Source organism: Schistocerca gregaria, chromosome 5 (genome assembly GCF_023897955.1).
Source record: "Schistocerca gregaria isolate iqSchGreg1 chromosome 5, iqSchGreg1.2, whole genome shotgun sequence".
Taxonomy (NCBI): Eukaryota; Metazoa; Arthropoda; class Insecta; order Orthoptera; family Acrididae; genus Schistocerca; species Schistocerca gregaria.
Window position 1 is genome coordinate 340,712,623 of NC_064924.1, and position 23,446 is coordinate 340,736,068.

The window sequence follows — 23,446 nt, forward strand, 5'->3', positions numbered from 1 at the left end:
AAAAGAGTGCTCTTCAGTTCTATCAGAAAAATGTGAAAATGTGTCATTGGACTGGTAGTGCTCCTGAAACACACAAAAAAGAACAAAAAGAGTGATACAAGCTGCCACAGGGCCTGTCAGAGGTTCAAAATAGCTCTAAGCACTTCTGAGTTCATCAGTCCCCTAGAACTTAGTACTACTTAAACATAACTAACCTAAGGACATCACACACATCCTTGCCCGACGCAGGATTCGAACCTGCGACCGTAGCGGTCGCGCGGCTCCAGACTGTAGCGCCTAGAAGCGCTCGGACACTCTGGCCGGCTAGTCATCAGACTACGTGCTGATAGTACGAACTGCTGCCGCCAACAGGATTGGAAGCAAGAGACTTCAGTTTTCCAATAGATCTTCAAAGCGACATACACGTCTGCTTCAAGTCCGAAGTCATACAAACTTATTTGTTTTGTTAGGAGATGCTTGAAAAATTTACTGTGAAAAGCTGGTCGGTTGCTGTGTTGCGGATGAGCTGGTAAATTATCCTATTTCAAGTAGGCGGCAGTCCGTTGTATTTTCAAAGAATGTCGAATTGAACTTGATGGTATTTTTACCAGCTTACATGCTCCTTCGATGGCTCGGTCATTACTCACGGAGCAACTGTTCGGTGTGAGGAAGAAAACTGGTCATACCCCTTACAAGCAAAACACAACCCGCATTTGCCTTAGGAGGTTTATAGAAACCACAAAAAATCCTAAATTCGCATGCCTGGATGGGGATTTGAACCCCAATTCTTTAGAATGCGACCCCAGGTGTCTGTTTGACTATGCCAATTACTATTTTTTTAATTTATCGACGATGCCACTTTGGTATAATTGTATTATGATAGTATAAGGTTTCACCTGTTTTAATCAGTTCTGAAGCTGGACGTTGTGGACCGAAGTCGAGAGTCTGACGACAATTCTTGTGAACATAGACTGCACCATTGCTTTACCGTTTCGTCATACACCTCTTGGTGCAGCTTTCAGCTGGTAGTAGGTTTACAGTACGTAGTAACTGACGAAGTCGCCTAGTAAAACCGAAATAATGTCGGGGCTTCCCCAACGAAGTGTTGCAGGCTATCAGTTATTCTAAATCAATATAAACTATTTAGGAGACATTTCGTGCAACTCTCATATTATTTGAAGATGATACTGTATATTCCACCTAGTGAAGTCATCAGAATACCAAAACGAATTGCAACACTCTTTAGAAAATGTATCTGCACGGTATTAAAAGTGGCAATAGACCATAATCAGTAAAATTTGTAAAGTTTTCGACATGGGTGTGTATAGGGTGTACAAGAAATGTTGACACAAACTTATAGGGCAGGTGGGGCACATAATAAGGTTAAGACTCGCACAGTAAATCATTGCCTTAAACATCGCCGTACGCCGCCAGATGGTGTTATACACGAGAGTGCTGGATTCGAACTTGAGGATTTTTTCATTCGATTGCTAGCCAGCACACGAGTAGCAAGGAAAGCTATGCGAACGGTGAGCTGGCATATATTTACTTAATGAGTATAATAACTGAACGCAGTGGTCGAGCCACTGGACCCTTTCACGAAAGCCCTTCTTCGACAGACATCAACGGCACCACAGATTCTTTGCACGTTACGTCTGCATCGTAATTTGAGGGAGTACGGGCCATTAAGAAGTGGCAGGGTAAGTGAGGACAGGCCACGATCGGCGAGATCAATCGTTAGGTATCAAATTGTGTTGGATGCCATGGAGACTAGCATATGTGTCATCGCCTCGGACTTAAAACGTCTCGTAGCACCGTGCAGCATATTTTGAACGCCGCGTCCTTACACGTCTTTCATCACACACCGATGATCATCCTGCAAGTGATTTCTGTAACAAAGTGGGCGAGATGTGTGTTTCCCAGCTCACTGATGAGGTCACATACATTAGCGATGGCGTGTTAAATCACCACAGTGGGTATTTTCGGGCACCAGAAAATCCCACAGTGTGTGACAAAACGCAGGACAACATCGCTTCAAAGTTAGTATGTGGGCGGGTTTGGTCTGCGACTGTTTAATCGGGGCGTGCTTATTAACATCCCGCTGGAACGCCGCGAGTTATCAGTCCTTTCTGGAATAGGTTCTTCCCGCCATGCTTGAAAAAGTTCTAGCAAATGTGAGACGCAGAATGTTGTTCCAGCACGATGGGGCACCTGCTCATTTTGGACTGTCTGTTCGTAGGTATCCGACAAGCTCATTCTCGTATTGATAGACTGCGCGTGGTGGACCAGAACCTTGGCCTCCGCGCTCACCGGAATTATCGAGCCTTTCTTTCTGTGAAGAAACCCGTTACGTATTTCGATCCTCCGGAGTTTTAAATGAGTCTCGTCGCAAGAATCGTTTGTGCAGCTTCTGCAGTCAAATAAGCTTCCGGCGCGTTCGAGCGTGTCTGCCTGTCATTGCAGTCAGTGCTCAGTCGGTGTCAGGCCTTTGTGGCATCGGATGGTGTAGACTTGGGCATCTGTTGCAACAGAGCTGTATGCCTGTCGTACACCATTTGTATACATTCTCTCCATTAAATGTTTCAAATGAATCACATTCTTGTTGCCTTCCTGATCTCCGACCTCTGCTACCACTTACCTCTGACGTTTGAGGCCATGGCTTGCTATGCAGTTCTCATCCTTATGATGTATCCCACATCTAGAAGATTGTCGCAACGTTTCTAGAAGACCTTATATTTCAACATGCTGAATCAGTTCTTCCAACGATATTTCTATTTCGATTTCTTCGCATTTTTTCTCTACAAATTTCGGCTTGGCTGTCTGCGTTTCCTATATATTTTATTCCGAAGTGTTTGCCTAAAATGTTTTTATTTCCTTGTTATCCCAATAAATTGAAATATAAATACTGTTACCATCTTTTATGTATCCATAAAGTATTGGGCACTATAATGTAATGAAGTCCCAACTCATCGGCATCTTGGAACAAAATTATTGCTGGCATACGGTTGATGTACAAGTACCTTGAGGAGAATTTCCATGATTTTCCTCTACGGTCCTCTTCATTGCCCAACTAGTGATGCTTTTTTAACGACTTGTATGTTGACGAGACGTCAAACCCCTACAGGCGGCGAGCGAGTAAAAACTGAAGTTGTGATAGAAAAAGTTACGCAACAGGCATATTAGGTCACGTCCCACATGACTAGCGCCTATACGACTTGCGAACATTGCGTAGGGCTGTGGTGAGGAGAGCAGTGGGATACCTCATCAGCATTTTCACAAACCATACAAAATTTTCGGCACACACACACACACACACACACACACACGCACACACGCACACACACACACACACACACACACACACACACACACACACACACACACACAGACACACACACATTTATCCCTCCGAATCACAGCACAGTATTTTACCAGCAAACAATTATACAATCAGTTAGTAGGTATAAAAGAGCCGACATCTTGCCCTGCAAGTTAGATCTGTGACAACCCGCTTCGCAGTCTTCGTTCTTGAAGTTCGATCTCTTAACCCTGTTTTGTCATTTTCTTCTTTTAGTTCGATAATTGGAACTCCCAAAATTGAAACAATGTAAGTTCCATGGCTCAAATGCCTCTGAGCACTATGGGACTTAATATCTGAGGTCATCAGTATCTGGAGCTTAGAACTACGTAAACCTAACTAACCTAAGGACATCACACACATCCAATCCGGAGGCAGGATTCGAACCTGCGACCGTAGCGGTCGCACGGTTCTAGACTGAAGCGCTTGGAACCTCTCGGCCACACTGGCCGGCCGTAAGTTCGATCTCTGACCTCCTGCAGTCGGTGGACATCTTCATCTGCTAGTTAGATCTCTGACCCCAAAGGTGTTACAACAGCAGTTCGAGATATTTATTCTCGTAATTCTGTCTGAGACCCCTGTTTTCCCACCTTGGTTCTCATACTTCGATTCCTGACCTCCTTTCCCACCATCTTTGATCTTGTAGTTCCTACTATGTATGCAACGAATATACGTTGTATAAATATAGAGCAACTGTCGACTAGCTTTCAGGGCTCATGTAGGTTCGGGCCACCACGTTGCACACATGGAGCGTGAAACGTTTATCGTACTCTTCCGATGTTCCCAATTTAGATTGTTTTACAGTGGAAACTGCATATACTTCGAATTACATATAGTGAGCAGTTGATTCACCTACATCATTGATTACGTAGTTTAAAATATTAAATGGCATAATAATGTTCGGTTTTCAGTACAGCCAATTTACACGAAATATTTAAAGCTATTTAAACATACAAACCGACCTCGTGGATCAGGCTACATATTCTTAAAAATACCCACAGTAGTTCATGAAAGTACCTTTCACTTACAAATAGAAAAACTCGGCGGTGTGGATTTTAATTTAGCATTATATATAGTACTACGTGCAAAAAGAAAAAATGGGTCTGAGCACTATGCGACTTAACTTCTAAGGTCATCAGTCGCCTTGAACTTAGAACTAATTAAACCTAACTAACCTAATGACATCACACACATCCATGCCCGAGGCAGGATTCGAACCTGCGACCGGAGCGGTGGCTCGGCTCAAGACTGAAGTGCCTAGAACTGCACGGCCACTCCGGCCGGCACTACGTGCAAGAAATGGAAACTTACGATGAGCCAGAACGCCATGACACCCTTTGGAATGCATTATATCAGGATATCTGCTTATAATGGATTCGGCAAGTCCCTGGTTGGTTTCCGGAGATATGACACCAAATTTCGAGAGCCATGTAACGTATTTCTCGTAAATTTCAGGCTTGTGCTCTGTGTATTCGAGCTGGAGCCTGATAGCGTCCCAGGTGTGTTCTAGCGGTTTCAAATTAGCCGATGCTGGTGGACAAGACATAGAGATAAGTGCACAACCATGATCCGGAAACCATTGTGTCGCAATTCTGTTCTTGGGATTCGGACAGTTATCCTGCTGATAGACGCCATCGTTATCGGGAAAGACATCAAGCATAAAAGTATGCATGTGGTCCGAAATAATGTCCATTTCACTCGCTCAACAGCTGTCATGATGCATTCGATTACTGTGACAGGTCCCATGGAAGACCAGATTAATGGCATCCACAGCATAATACTACCCGCACCAGGACATACCCGCTGTGAGTTGCATGTTTCGAGCATCCATTTGCCTTGATGACGGCGTATCAGGATGCGACTATTGTCCTACTGTAGGAGGATATATGATTCACGTGACCAAGCGGTGCGTTTACATTAATCCACGGTCCAATTTGGATACTCCCATGGTTATTGCAATCGTCATTAACAATTTCGTTGGGCCAGGGAGGATACGTAGAGGTCCGTACTTGAGACCCCATGGTGACCAATGTACGCTAATCTGCGTGCTGCTAAACAACTACCCAAGCATTGCACTGTGTCGTCAGATGTGTTACAGACCACCGCCTATCTGCTGTGCTGTATAGAGCGCGCAAGCTTCCGACCGCCATGTTCTGTGACGAGGCAAACATGTCGCCTTTCACTGTCGTCCAGCCGCTTTACATAGGTGCTCACGATAGTAGTTGAACAGTCAAAAGGCTTCGCCATTCCAATGTTTTTGTTCACGCACACTATGTGATCAAAGGTATCCGAACACCTGGCTGAAGATGACTTAAGAGTTCTTGGCGCCCTCCATCGGTAATGCTGGAATTCAATATGGTGTTAAACTACCCTTAGCCTTGATGACAGCTTCCACTCTCGCAGGCATACGTTCAGTTAGGTGCTGGACGGTTTCTTGGGGAATGACAGCCCATCCTTCACGGAGTGCTGCATTGAGGAGAGGTATCGATGCCGGTCGGTGAGGCTTGGCACGAATTCGGCGTTCCAAAACATCCCAAAGGTGTTCTGTAGGTTTCAGGTCAGGACTTTGTGCAAGCCAGTCCATTGCAGGGATATTATTGTAGTGTGACCTAACCACACCACCGCAGCCCGTGCATAATGAACAGGTTCTCGATCGTGCTGAAACATGCGATCGCCATTTCCGAATTACTCTTCACAAGTGGGAAGGAAGATGGTGTTAAAAACATCAATGTAGGTCCGTGTCGTGATAGTGCCATGAGAAACAACAAGTGGTGCAAGCCCGCTCCTTGAAAAACACGACCCCACCGTAACATCACCGCCTCCGAATTTTACTGTTGGCACTACACACGCTGGCAGATGACGTTCACAGGGCATTGCGATACACCCTGACATCGGATTGCCACACTGTGTACCGTAATTCGTCACTCCACAAACGTTTTGCCACTGTTCAATCGTCCAATGTTTACACTTCACACCAAGCGAGGCGTCGTTTGGCATTTAACAGCTTGATGTATGGCTTACGAGCAGCCGCTCGACCTTGAAATTCGATTTTTATCACCTTCCACCTAACTGTCATAGTACTTGCAGTGGATCCTGATGCAGTGTGGAACTCCTGTACGCTTTTGTGCTGTACATGTCCCTTCACGTTTCCACTTCACTATCACATCGTAAACAGTGGACTTAGGGTGTGTGGAAATCTCACCTACAGCGGTATGACACAAGTGACACCAAATCACTGGACCACTTTCGAGGTCCGTGAGTTCCGCGGAGCGCCCCGTTCTGCTCTCTCAGGATGTCTAGTGACTTCTGAGGTCACTAATATGGAGTACCTGGCAGTAGGTGGATGCAAAATGCACCTTACATGAAAAACGTATGGTGTTGGGGGGTGTCCGGATACTTTTGATCACAAAGCGTATGTCGGGCCGCAATAATGCAGATTGTCAAAGTCGATTACGGTAGTGCATTTCTCGATTCGCAGCCAATACCGTCGCTAAAATAATTTCCTATTCGTCTCAGGTGTTCTTATACCCTTTCGTTAACATTTGACGTTTCCCACACTACCACTACGTGGTTTTCAGTATGGCAGTGCGCAGTGTTTATAATGTTTTGGCTCGCCAGTGTATATTCGCTCCATTCGTAAATAATACAGTATTTCAAACAATGTATCCCATGTTGAAGTATAAAAAGCAACTATTAGGGTGTAACCCATTGCGAAAGTTATCTTAATAAATAAAAAGGACAAAAAAGGTTATGTGAATGTGCACCTCATAGATTTGCCTCTGTCTGATGGTATAGTCTGTTTACGACTGTTATTTCTTGCATACAAGAACTTCCATTCATAGAAATTAAGTATCTGCATAAGCTAACCTCAAGTTTACAGTAAAAATTAAATTTCTGAGCGATAATGAGAAGCAATTATGACTGCGTGAATGTAAGTTTAATATGCCCTGTGTGAGAGGAGACACCATGTTAAAAAAAATTCGCTCTGAACTTTAATGAGAATAATTAAACTCAACACTGTTAATCGACGCTGTGAAACAGAAAACTCGTATCACCTATATGTGGTTTGCTTGTGTCGCCATGGAAAACGCTATGCAACTGCTCTCGCAGAAAAGGAAGAAAAGGCGCGTCTCAGCTCTGAGCTGCTGCTAACTACAGAGAATCGAAGTAATGCAATGCGATCTCTTAATTACATGCAATACAAACTTGATTGTCATAAAAGTTCTCTCTCATAGAAAACAATGTTAATCAGGAAATGTATTAAAAAAGCTACTCAAAAATTTGTCTTGACACTTTGACATTTCCAAAATTTCATCATTGAAGGCTTAGCAAACAATAAGAATACATTCTTTTACAAATTATAGTTAACATAGGAGAAAAAAATGTAGGCTAACTCAGTATTAAAATTTATTCTCTCGGAAAAATCGTAATTATAAGATTCTTTTCTTTTCAATTCCACTGACACTGGCTGTGACAAAACTTTATAAAAATAGCAAGAAGTTTCTGTTTTGGATGTTTATGTTGTACCAAGAATGCCTAACTAAACCCTGCCACAGTAAAGTAAAATATGTTCATTCGTCACCTTAAATCTCAATTTTCTCAAAATAGTATCAATGTTAGGAAAACCATCACATTCAATGCAAAATGATAATTTCCTTTTGTAACAATAATATCTTCCATCAGATCAATTAAATAATTCCCAAATGTGCCATGTTCTGCATGCTTCCTGTGCAAACTCACTGCCGTGACCCAACTCAGTATCTCCTCTCCTTTCGATCAACACTGAACATCCACGCATCTTTAGAGAGCAAAGATGCTCTAACTAGTCTCCATGCAGCGTATAGTTTCCGACGAGGCTCCACGCGCATAAAAACACGATAGAAATATTATACGTGCGTCCTGTAGACATCAGAAAACAAGAAAATTACCTATAAAATTATATACGCACACACATCTTTCAACTGTATATTTCTCGGCAGATCCTCGCCACCTAACCTCAATGACACAAAAGGTATTACACCTGCGACGTTGTGTAGCCATATGAAATAGTATTTAGTAAAATGATGTGAAGCTGAAAATTACAGTATGGTGTCGAAAGAGTGTTGCTTGTAATACTCGCAACGCCAGCTTTGTTTCTGGCGACAGCACTTCGTGAGACTGCTGCGTTATCACCTTAGAATGAGATATCAGTGAGACGTAAGGAACAGGAGTGGTAGAAAGAGTGTAGTACAGTTGAAGACAGCTTACAGTATCGTAAAGGGCAATTCCCGAATCTACATAACAAATTTCAGCTGAGGTGCTCCGCTAGGGGCGATGTCAGCCCCGGCTCGTTTCGGTTATTTCGCGACGTGAAATAGTCATTTAAATGTAAATAGGCGGTCGCGGGCAGGTATTGTCGGCATTACGTGTCGGATCAGAGCGCGGCAGCCGCCGGGTGAAAGATGCCTGATTACGGGCTTCCGCGCCCTGCCGGCTGGCGCCCCCCAGGGGCGGTGGGGGCGGGCCAGGTAGCGGTGGCCCGGCCCGGCTTAATGCGGCAGCGCCGGGCTTTCCGACGTTCGGCGCCGAGCCGCGAGGGAAAGACGATCCCGGGCGCCGCGCTGCAGAAAGGCCGGGAACGAAGATATTGTTAAGGGCGCCTTGTATCGGTAATCGCATTGCGGTGCCGCGGCACAGCCGGGACAGTACCGTGCGGCCGGCATCCGAAGCAGCAGCAGGGAGCAGCCCAGCCGCTGGCTCGGCCCCGTTCTCGGCCGCTAACAATTGCTATTGTGCGCAGAGAAACTGAAACCGGTGCCGGGCGGGTGGCGGCCGCAGCACGCCCCACGGCGCCGGTCTGCTCCTCTGAAATATATTCCTGTCACGGGGAGCGGCGAGCGGACGACGTCTCACCTGCGATAAACGAGGCAAGACTGCTAAGAGTCGCTGACGAGGTACACTAAATCATGTTGTTAAGTTCTATTTATTTTCGACAATCTCACTAGTATGATCAGTTTTGGCCCACAGTGGTCGTCTTCAGATGCCATGGGCGGCATTCAGTGTACAAACGACCACGCCCTGTCAAATTAAAATTTATTTGTAGCACCTTTAAATACGCTCCAGGAAAATATTAGTGCACTCTTTTAGAGGCTCTCAAGTTACTCAAGATTTATTGTTGCAAGAGTGCATATTCCAAGATGATTCTCCAGGCGGGTGTAAAAATGAATGTGCGCAACGGAAAATAATAAACGCTAAAATGATGATTTGACCCTGCTGAGTACCCCCTGAAGCAGATCTTGTGATCTCTTAATACTCCTTTTCACATATAAATTACAAACGAAACGTAAATGAATGTTTAAGGCCACTAATACTACTAAATGATAAACATTGTTGTTCAATATATATTTATTATAGATCACAATCAACACTTCAAGTACAATAGTCTTTATTTCCTAACTAAAATTATTATTTAGTTTCTCAACTCTGCCCCTTATTATGACTGCGCGGTCTACTATAATAACGCGAAATGACTGACATCATCTACGAACCAAACACTACAAGATACTGCTTTCAAAGATGATCTACGGTGGTATGGAACTTCAGTGGAAATTAAAATTATCACAGCTGTTTAGCTTTATAGCCCAAATAAGCTGAAGCAATTTTCTGTATCACCGTATGTACTGCGTCCGGCGCGTCGAAGTGATGGTTATCGTACTCGTCTGCGACGATGGAAGAATTCCAGCCACATATAAACGCTTTCCAACACTAAGAGGCAGAAAGCGGTCCTCTGACTAATATACTCTAATACGGACTTCTTCCTCCTGTGTTCTACAGACGACAAACACGAATTCCCAGCCACAAGGACGGAGTTCGATAATGTCTCAACATAAGTATAGGCAGAAGAGGTGCTCTCAATTACTGAACGCTGCGTATTCAACGACGACTTCCAACCCGCAGGTGAAGTCCAGAATCGTATAGGTTCGTAGCAGTACAGTGAATAACTGCCTAACTATAAACTCTCCTGAGAGCAGAGACAGCAAGTCCGTCTGTACAAACAAAGCTGATATCGAGCGACTGTCACACACGGGCGCTCACAACGGAAGACCTCCACTCTCCACCGCTGGCCTCCCAGCAAGGCTCGGCTCCCTACCATCGTAACGCCGAAAGCAGATCATATTCCCCAACCACGAAATATTCTCCCTCTTTACAGATTCTTCCGAACGCTGACCAACGAAATTTTAGTCCTTTGTCTTTCAGCGAGGAAAGTTTGCTAGGAAAAACCTATACTCGTACAATGGTACGCTTCTGAGTAAAAATCTTTGTAAATAACCCAGCCTGTGTGGTTTCCGAGGTGCCGCTTCTTCATTCCTTTCACCTGCGTCCAAAATTTCCAGAGCTCGGAATTATTATCCGTTTATCCTCTTCGCCCTACTACAAAAGCGGCTGGCCATCAGCCTATTGTGCTCCAGAGCTCAGGTGCCACGACATCCGTCTAGCTACTTCCTGTTTTTTAGCAGGACAATTGCCTGTGCGGGCCTTCTACTCAGAGCTTGAGTTCTGCCTGCCATTTCATCTCCACTGGCGTTCCAACCTCTACTAGTATAGACAATCATTCATTACGCCATTCTGATAATAGACTCCGTCACCTTTATGCAATAAGCATTAACAATTATTTACAAGGCGTACGTGACAATGTCAGTCTCCTTTATATATTAATATATACGATGTACAACCTACCACATGATACCTAATTGTGTTTGTAGATCACGGCAAAGTATGTGGATGAGTTCATGCAAGGTGCGAAATTATAACGACCTTACAATATGGACTGCGCGAAATAATTGCCTTTACAGATCAATAATACAAACGGTTGTGAGGTCACAGGTATTCGACCCAAGCTAAAAAATCCACATAAGTATGTGACGTACCCTCCTCGCCCGGAAATGCAGTCGCTGACTCTGGCATCCATCCACTCGCTCGCACAGATCTCGAATACTGTCCTGGGATGTGTTACGCCGTGCTTGCTCGACCTGTTCATGTAGTTAAGTAAGAGTTGTTGGTCGACAAGGCACACGAGTCACTTCTGATCCTGTCGTATCCCACACATGCTCGATTGGAAGCAAGTCCTTGGATTGCACTGACAAGAGAGTTGGTGCACGTCTTGTAGGGAACACTGAATTTCACGGCCAATGTTTGGACGAGCATTATCCTGTTGGACCAGCGCATCAACTTCCTGTTGCATGAACGGCAAAAGAACAGGTCTAACAACATTCTACTCGCTAGGAGTGCGCGTGAGTTTGCCCCGCCCCCCATAAACACCAAAGGCGAATGAATTGTTGTGTCTTGGAATCCTTCATACTCGGTTCGCTAGAAAAACAATATAACAACTATTATTAATGAGATTTATTACAATAAAAAAATTACAAATTCTTAACTTTGTTAAATGTGTCGCAAGCAAAGAGCAACATACAAAATAATCAGTTTTCATCAGAATAGACAAATACAAGTCCACGCCACGTAGAGATTTCTTTCGAAGTGGCTAACGTTGACGCTGCTCTCGAAGTGGGCTCCACCAGTCGGACTCGCCGCTTGTGTCCTCTTCACGCAGAGGCCGCTCCCGTCACGTTGTCGTCCTGGAGGGAGGTCGGTCAAAGAGCGATAGACTGATCCCTTCTTACAGCCTTCTCTTCTCCGTCGTTCCCGGCTGGCGTGCCGGCGCTGACTTTACGCTGTCATATTAAATTGTAGCCTTTCACATACCATAGCATAAATACTGGAATGGGGTCAGTTTGTCTTCGAAGAAGGCACTCCACAAGACAGTACTCACCAAGTCCACATCGTACACGCAAATGAACATCACTCAATGGGCTAGAGGTTTGTTTGCCCGTAGCCCCACTGCTAATAACCGGTTCGCAGCAGTTCGTGGTGAGACGTTTCGGCTCACAAGCTCTCTTGTGTGTGCTGTGGTATCTGTATGATCTGCCACTGCTGCCCTTACAATACGACGATCTTCACCGTCGCCTGTGATGCGTGGACGTCCGGAACCTCTTCGATGGGTATGAGAATGTCCACACTACTGACACCAGCCTCGTCGCGCAACTGACGCAGCACGTCCAACTTGAGTGGCGTCCCGCCACTCGGAAGGGCACAATAACTCGCTCAGTTTTCTGTAGGACACATGAGTGTCTCTCCGTGCCGGCCGCGGTGGTCTCGCGGTTCTAGGCGCTCAGTCCGGAACCGCGCGACTGCTACGGTCGCAGATTCGAATCCTGCCTCGGGCATGGATGTGTGTGATGTCCTTAGGTCAGTTAGGTTTAAGTAGTTCTAAGTTCCAGGGGACTGATGACCACAGTTGTTAAGTCCCATATTGCTCAGAGCGATTTTGTCTCTCCGTGGCATAATTGCCTGCTTTCTAATCTCGTTTGCTCCGAAATGACACTTCAGGTTATGAGCATTTCTTATTGAAGGGGACACACAGGTGGTGCTCTGGTACCTACGTCACTACGCTATCTGTTGCCGGACGACGTTGAAACAGTTATCGGTACATGTACTATCCCATAAGTGGCAAATGCCGTCATCGCATTAAAAGAGAAGCTGTCTTTCCAGGTGCACTAATTGTTGTTCGGCAGTGTATATGCCTGTTATTTCTTAGAGTACTCTCTCTCGTGACGGCCGCTGTGACAGAGCGGTTCTCGGCGCTTCAGTCCGGAACCACACGGCTGCTACGATCGCAGTTTCGGATCCTGCCTCGGGCATGGATGTGTGTGATGTCCTTAGGTTAATTAGGTTTAAGTAATTCTAAGTCTAGGGCACTGATGACCTCAGATGCTAAGTCCCATAGTGCTTAGAGCCATTTGAACCTCTCTCCCGTAGTTGCAGTTTTACAAGTAATATGCGAGGTATTTCGTCTTTTTGCAACTTTCCTCTAACACATCTTCAGCTGTTAACAGTTAGTGGTTGGTTGATTTGGTGGAGGGAACCAGACACCGAGGTCATACGTTCAAAAATGTTCAAATGTGTGTGAAATCTTATGGGACTTAACTGGTAAGGTCATAAGTCCATAATCTAACACACTACTTAATCTAAATTATCATAAGGCCACCACACACCCATGCTGGAAGAAGGACTCGAACCTCCACTGGAACCTGCTGAGGTCATTGGTCCCATTTGATAAACGGTAGGATGGGGAAGGAAGCTGGTCCTGCCCTTACAGAGGAGTCGTTCCGTCATTTGCCTGAAGCGGTTTAGGGAAATCATGGAAAACCTAAATCGGGATGGCCAGACCCGGGTTTGAACATTCGTCCTCCCGAAAGCGAGTCAGTTGTGCTAACCACTGCGCCACCACGCTCGGTCCTGTTAGTGCTCTTGCTAAGGTTTTTGGCTGTGTGACATTATTTCTCTAATGTCTTCTCTTTGCTGTACAGTATGGTCAATGTCTATCTCAAAATTTAGCCAGGTGCAATTACGACTCCCTCACTGAGGGTTCGTACAAATTTGTGTGTCTACACAGTTCATCGACCGCGGGAATTTAAGACCTCGACTGATTTTGCCTGTTATTGACATTGATAGTAGCAAGATATTGATTCCAGCGATTCCATGACTGTCGAGGATGTTTTAGTTTCAATTCAGAACTTGCACAGCAAATGACAAAATAAATATTTTTCTGTGATATAATTAAGGATTGGGAAGTTTTGGAATTTTCCTTTATTTGTACAGTGAAACATTTCTGCTTAACAAATTTCATGATTCTAGACTAACCCTGGAAATACCCTGCAAGTTTTGATGGGTCATTTTGCGACTATAATGGAACTCTGTGACTGTTCATCTGTAAATGTAAAGTAATAAACGCAACATATGACAACAGAAGGTGATTTTATTTAACACATGACCGGTTTAGAGCCTATGCCGATCTTCAGGTAGTTTACTTTGACGTATGTGTTTCCATAACCAGTGTTGGAGACCACTGTTTAAATCAAAAATCCAAAATGTTATTATGAATAAATAGACACAAATGAAACATTTGGAAATCGGTAAGTGACATGTGTTGTAAAATATTACAGTAATTAATTACTGTGTAGCTGGCGTTTCTATATGTTTTCACATTACATTTACCACACTGTTTTACAAATATTGCTGCTTCTATATTATGTTTTTGATAAATAAGTGGCTTTTTACATGTTATTAACTAGTAAGCACCTAATGTACAGTTAATGTGTAAATAACGAAATATTTTTGACAGTAAATGTGACAAATGTGATGCGAAAACGATGAGTCACCACGATTTGTGTGTAAGTATTACAATATTTTACAACACATGTCACTCAGCGACTTCCAAATGTTACATATGTGTGTTTCTGGCTATTATCACAATATTTATTTTTTATTTAAACAATGATTCCGGACACTGATACATATACGTGAATGTAAGCCAGCTGAAGATCGGCACAAGCCCGCTGTCATGAAGTAAATAGAATCTCCTTTTATTGTCTGGCAGCGGCTGCTATTCTACACCATAACAAAATATTTTTCATAAATGGCCGCATCTTTTCACTGAATTGATTAGAAGCTAACGTTTAGTATATCGTCAAGGGACCGTAGCCCTTGGTATGTGAGGTACATTTCAGCTTGATAAGCTTGATACGTCTGAATGGATGGTTAATAGACAGACAGACAGACAGAGAGTCGGATAACAAGTGACCAAGAAAAAAAAAAACTTATTTCGTGTGCTTTAATTACAAATTAAGGTTTTCAGATTTGTTATTTTGGTTGTAATGTAAAACCTTTCTTCTTCGTAAATTTCATGAATGTTGGTCTACAGGAAGTATATCCTGTAGATTTTGATGTCTAACGTTGTGAATATCAAAACAAGTTACATAAAGGACGGTGTTTTTTGACTGCGTCGTCTTAGAAACTTCACTTTTTTTACACTGCTAAGGGAAATACATAACATTAGTTTCAACTTGACTATCCATTCCTCCGAAAAATGTTTTTTATCAGTCGGACAAAGAGATACAGTAAGGGTTTCTTTTTTACTGATTCTGATCTGGAACCCCCGAAAACGCTATAAATGTGCAACACTGATGTACTGACTGGATTAGGTCTCAAGTTGGAAACAGGTTAAATGTGTCAGAGGGTGCGAGACATTTCTTCCAAATTATACTTCACCAAAAGCATATTGCTAATTCAATTTTGTTACTGCAAAAGCAGCAGTATTCATAAACCGAAAACCCATCATGTCCGATTCCATGGGAGTGATTGTGCCCCACGACCATGATGTAATCCAGGATAGAAAGGAGGTCAGCATCGGTCGTAATATCATCTGCCTTTTCTATTTTTTATTGCAGATATAGATTTCAGCTAACAGTGCAGCTATTGTCACTGCGTTATAGTACTTGCCTAAATTATGTTGGAAATATGCAATTATAATTACGTTGAGTCTAATGACTGCACTGTTAGCTGAAATCTTGATCTGGAATAGAAAATAGATTGTATTACGACTTATTCTGACCTAGAAAACTCTCACCTATCCTGATGATATTGCAACTGAAATCCAAATACAATATTAAATAATTGCATAAGCTTCCATACTTTGCTCGGAAGATACAAGAAAGCACCATAAATAACTTCAGGGAAAGCACCATTGCAACAATCATAACCTCTTTAATGAAACAGTATGATTTAAAAACATAAATCATCCAGTATCCAGGCATGAAAAACACCACTCGAGAAATGAGTGGCACACCAAAGAACCGTCAGCACTTATCAATAGTTAACCCTTACCAGCAACTTAAGGCAAATGAAATTATGCAGTATTGTTCATGATACTTCATATAACGGCTGTGAAACCAGCTTACTTGGTTTAGAAGGCGCCACAGTCACATGCCGGGCGTGATTTCGAATACGTAGCAACAGTGAAGGCTTTTTTAGTCGGCAAAGATTTAAATAAAAATTACAAATTGCGGAGTTGTTGCTATTGGTAGCTGGTGAAGAAACTGACATAAATCAGTTATGCGGCATTTCATCGGCTATTATCTCACTATGTGACAAATTGTACGGGCTTCAGGATATAATCCCATCTTTTGCACCAGTTGTAATAAGAGCGACGATATGTCTGGACAAATAGTAAGCACTATAGTAGCCAGTGGCACAGTCTTTACTGATCTGTGCGAAATATAGGATAAAATACTTAACGCAAAAGTCAAACTGCCTAATAGACACGAATTTTGAAACAGATTGGGATTCGAACCCAGGTATTTCCCTTGATGATGCTGTACTGAGGGGCACAAATATGGCTCTGAGCACTATGCGACTTTACTTCTGAGGTCATCAGTGCCCTGGAATTTATGACTACTTAAACCTAACTAACTTAAGGACATCACACACATCCACGCCCGAGGCAGGATTCGAACTTGCGACCGTAGCGGTCGCTCGGTTCCAGGCTGTAGCGCCAGAAGCGCACGGCCACTCCAGCCGGCGGCACAAATATACTGTAAACTGTGAATCGATACCACATTTGTCAGGAGCACACACATTTCTGTTACGCAGCTTTAAAAATGTAAAACATGGAAACCAGCACCTCCTTCAATAAGAAAATCTTAAGACTGAGCGCCTTTAAGATAACAAAGATACGAGTATTCTAGGCGCAAGTGAGAAACCTTCCTTTTACTGAGCCAACCTCCTTTTACATGGAGTGGATGACTGGACTGTAGGCAACACTCAAGGCACAAGAACGCCGCAGAGTCCCTATGCACTGCTGCATCTCAGGGGCATAACCGATAAAAAAGGACACCTTACTTTCCTGGGAAGCGTTAACAAACGTTTTGTCTTTAATGAAACTTGTTCCTCATATCGTGATCTGTCACCCCTAGACGTTTTATGGTAATACATTAAAACACACTGTACCTATGCTAGCATACAACGTGAAATGAAAGATGAATCTCCCCCTCTCCCAGAGAAGTGACGTAGAAAATACAACACATACATGGAGTAGACACTCAATGCTGTGGAGTCAGTTGAAACGTACTATTGAATATGAAGCGTCAGAGGTCCAGCCTGTGCGTTTGATATACTGAAACCTGTCCAATTCTCACATATTTTTTATATTCCACAACTGTGTCGTTGAGTGCAAATTACAGCAGTTACCTAAGTCTTAGCTGTTTTAGATTTTAGACCTGCATGTGTTTGGACCGTTTGTATGGAGACTTAAACAGCTTGATGGACTTCAGATGCCCGACTGTGTTTCAACAATGTTGTCCGTGGATCGCAAAAATCAAGAGACTTTCGCTATTAAAGCAGCATTCGCATTCGGACAGTCACAGCAGAGGAGCAGTTCCAAATACAACTATAAAAGCCCTTTCAGTTTCAGTTACGACCATCAACAATCGCGTCCTACCAGCTGGGGTGAGGTAACGTGGACATTTCCTTGATAAGTTATCAGTGCAAAACCCACAACGGTATAGCGGTGTGGCGTGAAGTTGTCTTTACTGCAAGAGCGTTGGCTTTGGCGAATGCGACTTGCACAAGGTGGAAGGTAACAGTCAGAATGTATCGGGCAGCAAAATACGTAACCGGCTTTCACCAGAGAAGCCGTGGTCCACATTTGTATACAGGATGAAATCTAGCTACCTTCACGTTGACAAGTCGTAAGTTACATCAATGTCAGTACAACGTTGATGTTAATTGAAGGAATACAATTGTTTCTTCGTTTTATGACTGGCTTCAGGCGGCAAAGTCCTTTCCTTGTGTTAGTCTCTTCATCTCTGAGTACCGGTTACCCTCTACAATTTCATTTTTTATTTTATGTACTTTAGGTTTTTATTCTCCATAGCTCCCTTTGGTACCACGCTATACGAAAAAATCGTTCAAATGGCTCTGAGCACTATGGGACTTAACATCTTAGGTCATCAGTCCCCTACGACTTAGAACTACTTAAACCTAACTAACCTAAGGACATCACACATATCCAGCGCTTCTAGGCGCTTCAGTCTGGAACCGCGAGACCGCTACGATCGCAGGTTCGAATCATACCTCGGGCATGGATGTGTGTGGTGTCCTTAGGTTAGTTAGGTTTAAGTAGTTCTAAGTTCTAGGGGACTGATGACCTCCGGTGTTAAGTCCCATAGTGCTCAGAGCCATTCGAACCATTTTTTGCAGCAACATGTTTTGTTAATGTGAAGCTCTCTCCTCCATGATGACGTTCATAACTATGAGATCGCACTGTATCTGAAGGAGGCTACACAATATGATGAAATAGTTATAAACGACAGTCTCTTCATAAATGAACAGAACTTCATTGATGCGCCTTGATAATTTTTCATTTTTTGCTAGTGTACATTTTAGTACTAAATTGCAGCGAAACACTGTAATGTGCTACGAAGAATCCCCCTACACAACAAAAAGCTGTGTTGCATCTGAGGAAACGTAAATGTATAGCGTCTGGTAGTGCGTAATAGAATGAACATACTAGTAAACGAGCATAAACCTTCCACCAGCTCATGTACTGCACAGAACAATCTTGTTGTAAAGACCTCGGAACCCATTTATGGTCGTGTACAGCGAATGTGAAACTTCGATCAGCTAATTTCTCAAGTTTCTACTAGGTAGTCACTGCTCTAAATCAGTTAAGAATACAACAGCTTTCGTGATCAAATGAAAGCCTCAGATGACTTCTGCCTTTAAAATCAATTAGTGAAAATTTTCTCCGATTGAGAATTACTAGAATATTATAGTTGAGTAGCTGCCTGATAAATACGTTACATTTTCATTAGACAGGATATATTTCCTTTGTAAATAAAACAACAGAATAGCATATATCTGGCGTATCACATCATTAAGTACGGTACCATCACAGATTACTGGATAAAATGAATGAGAGATTCGCAGTAATACTGGAAACTCACAAGAGTTGTAAATACTGGTAGGAACCGCCCCAAACGCAAATTTTGGCTAGAACAACTCATTTCATATAGGTATACCAAGTATTAACCTCTCTTTGCACATCATTATCTACAAATAAGGGATATCATTTCATTATCATGAGTGCACTGACTTTCAATAGCGTAATCGAAAAGTAAATATTACAAATCACTCGGCAGCGACCAGAAAAGCAAATTTACTTATTCAAACGCAGCCCTTTCTAAATATTTGCTCTCCATACGACCACGGTAAATTTTAACTGACATTCACTCTCTTTTAAACAACCATTTCAATTCTTTATTATTCTATCGTAGATTCAATTTGCCTTCCGGATTGCCTTTTCCATTATTTATGAAGTGTTTTACGTAGCTACGAGAGAACAACATTCGTTCCATCATGATTGTCGATAGGGAACTTCTCCCACACTAACTACTAACGGATTTATCTGCCATCGTGGCGCATACCTAGAACCATCAATACCTCTCTTGAAACGTGCAACTCGTAATTCTCACCAGGTCATCTATGTTTCAGTGATACGACCTGGGTGTCATGTTACGCTCCGAAGTGAAAATACAGTACGAAGTACTCGTAGCAAGAAATAGTTCAGAGCGTCATACGTCATCAAAAGTTTCACTTTATTGTATTTTTTTGCAGAAATCAGCGTTTTACTCAGAATCAGCTTTTGGCCAAGAATTTGCTTTTTATCTTCATTTATCACAGTCGTATAAGTATAGGTATAAAGAAGCAATTAATCTGATGCTAAGAGTAGTCTGTCATAGGGTGCGAGCCTTTTCAGAATTTTTGCGTAAAGGAAAGAGTTATTTGCTTGTAGCTTTCTACATACTAACTGACAGCACTCGGTTTCCAACAAAGCATACAGCATTTAAAATCAGGAGTGCTAATGAAAGCGAAACTACTTCTTATAACTGTTCCGAAATATCATTTACGATGGAACCGTATTTCTACCTGCTCCTACCGACGTCTAAGCATTTGTCTTATAGTCATCCTTCTGTCCATTTGTTCCACTGATTCAAGGCACGCAACTAGTCCAGTATACGAGATACGTGATAGAATCGGATGCACTCCAAATGAGCTAAAATGTTGGAAGAAACAAATGAACCACAGCACTGGCACTTAAAAGAGAACGTAATAATTACACACTTTACAGATTTTTTTTTTCGAAATAGGACTGATAACACTTTTGATAGTCCAACGTCTGACATACCCATCTATACCAATCAAACACCGTGAAACTCGATTCAGTTCAAGGGCAGTCAAATTAGAAAACTTTCGCTTACCTTCTTATGAAACCGTAAGAGAAACATCTTTTCTATTATCAATATGTCGAACGATTTCAACGGAACACACTAGGTGAACAGTTATTGCTACGACGTTAAATCTAGTATCGCTTCATACTTCTGAGTGGAACACTCTTGAAAATTTTTAATTTTTTTATTTTTAAAAAGCTGCTTCCATAAAAGTAATAGTTTTCGACAAGCGAATTTTTGTTGAAATCCTAGTGCGGTTCGTTGGTTTGTGGGAGGGTGACGAAACAGCATGGTCGTCGGTCCATCAGATTGGGGAAGGATGGGGAAGGAAATTGGCCGTGCCTTTTCAAAGGAAACATTCTGGCATTTGCCTGAAGCAATTTAGGAAAATCATGGGATACCTAAATCAGGATGGCCGGACGATGGTTCGGACCGTCGTCCTCCCGAATGCGAGTCCAGTGAGCTAACCTCTGGGCCACCTCACTCGGTAAATCCTACTGTGTGTGTTGATGTAGTATTGATAATAGTTGCCTGAATTTAAAATGCCGGTAAGTGGAACGTGTGGCTGTTCTGTCTACAGGATTTCTAATAACTAATCGTCGTTATTTTCCATTTATAAAATTCAGCGAATTAGTTTAATGGTGGAGGTAAAACTTAAATGACTCCAATGCTTTCCTGTACATCTCGTCGCGTTACTAAAAACTGCTTTCGATTCATGGATTTTATAGGTTTCTTCTGTACTGTCTTGTCCCCTGTATCAACAAACAATGGATTTCACTGACACTTTTTATCTTTGTGGCCACATATTTGTCTACACACTGAGAGACTTGTGGTTCGCGAACTGTAATGAGTTCTTACTTTTAAAAAAGAGTTGGAATGTCATGCTACAGGTCAGAGTTTTCATACATTCGGAGATAGACGTTACCCTTGAATCAGCTACTAGTGGAAAAACTGCAGTTTCAGAATCCAATAGGACTATTTACAATTGATCAAACTTCCACGTCGTATTGTACAATACTGCTTGGAATTATACACAAACTGACTGAAGTTAAAATAGGCTGAGTAAACTTAGGCACGCGGTAATTAACTGCGATGCGGTTAGTTTTTTAAAACACAGCAAGCTGAGCTCGTCCCAAGTGGTCGCGCAACGAACGGATCGTGACGTCAGTCATTACTGTGTTAGGATGTTAGAGAGGCAATAACAAAGCTATAAAAGAGAAGAAGAACGATTGAAATTAAACAACTTGTAAAGCAAACGGCACCAGATCTTCCGTATTACAAGTTAAAAAACACACGTCGACGGGGCTCAGAGTACTTGGACAGTAGTCGAACAATGCCACAAACCGACCCTTGCGCGGTTACGTTTAATCACTTCAGCTTTCTGAGCTTGTTTGTGTTCGAAAAACAACTAATACAACTAATGGGGTATTTGTAATCTTTGAGGATGTCTCCAGCATTAGTAGACGATATTGTTTTTTAGACACAAAAGCATGCATTAGTCCACCTGCTAATGCTCGTGTAACGAAAAATCACCAAGTACGTAAAAATTTTTTTGGGTTGAATGCTACGTTGATGATGATACTATTAAATGCTGATCGAGTACATTTTCCGAGTCCAGTCATGACAGTGACGTAGCTAACTGACCCACGTGCTTTGTGTGTTTCAGTGCGCGGCCGCCAGGATGCGTGGCCGGCGCGCGCTGTGGGCGCTGCTGTTGTTGCTGCTGCCGCCGCTGCTCGTCGCTAACTCCGTAGACAAAGGTAAGTCAGCCACGACCGGAAAGCTCGTGTCCCTTAAGGCTTCTGCTGATTGGGTCACCCAGTTTAATACGAAGGGATATTCTGAATTAGCTGCAAATTCTGTCAAGCGTTGCTGCTGGTTCTGGCCGACTCGCCAGTGTCGACAAATGAATATGGATCTTCCTCTCTCTTTTTTGTTATTGTTTTTGTTATTGCAACAACTGAAGAAACTGCAAACCGAAGAAATTGCAAACTGAAGAAACTGCAAAAAGGTGGGAATTTAAGGAGATGGGACCTGGATAAACTGAAAGAACCAGAGGTTGTACAGAGTTTCAGGGAGAGCATAAGGGAACAATTGACAGGAATGGGGGAAAGAAATACAGTAGAAGAACAATGGGTAGCTTTGAGGGATGAAGTAGTGAAGGCAGCGGAGGATCAAGTAGGTAAAAAGACGAGGGCTAGTAGAAATCCTTGGGTAACAGAAGGAATATTAAATTTAATTGATGAAAGGAGAAAATATAAAAATGCAGTAAATAAAGCAGGCAAAAAGGATACAGACGTCTCAAAAATGACATCGACAGGAAGTGCAAAATGGCTAAGCAGGGATGGCTAGAGAGCAAATGTAAGGATGTGGAGACTCATCTCACTAGGGGTAAGATAGATACTGCCTCCAGGAAAATTAAAGAGACCTTTGGAGATAAGAGAACCACTTGTATGAATATCAAGAGCTCAGATGGAAACCCAGTTCTAAGCAAAGAAGGGAAAGCAGAAAGGTGGAAGGAGTATATAGAGGGTCTATACAAGGGCTATGTACTTGAGGACAATATTATGGAAATGGAAGAGGATGTGGATGAAGATGAAATGGGAGATACAATACTGCGTGAAGAGTTTGACAGAGCACTGAAAGACCTGAGTCGAAACAAGGCCTACAGAGTAGACAACATTCCATTGGAACTACTGACGGCCTTGGGAGAGCCAGTCCTGACAAAACTCTACCGTCTGATGAGCAAGGTGTATGAAACAAGCGAAATACCCTAAGACTTCAAGAAGAACATAATAATTCCAATCACAAAGAAAGCTGATGTTGACAAATGTGAAAATTACCTAACAATCAGTCTAATAAGTCGCAGCTGCAAAATACTAACACGAATTCTTTACAGACGAATGGAAAAACTAGTAGAAGCCGACCTCGGGGAAGATCAGTTGGG

General features: G+C 42.8%; 1 protein-coding gene across 3 annotated transcripts in view; it reads left to right on the forward strand.

Annotated features, from left to right (window-relative positions):
• The window catches only part of LOC126272257 (hemicentin-2-like), a 1,823,560-nt gene that overhangs the window by 963,599 nt on the left and 836,515 nt on the right, over positions 1-23,446 (forward strand). For all 3 annotated transcript variants that reach the window (XM_049974974.1, XM_049974973.1, XM_049974975.1), the window contains one exon: positions 22,166-22,259. In XM_049974974.1, the coding sequence (XP_049830931.1) occupies positions 22,181-22,259 (79 nt within the window). In that variant the 5' untranslated portion in view covers positions 22,166-22,180. The remainder of the gene's footprint in view (positions 1-22,165; positions 22,260-23,446) is intronic.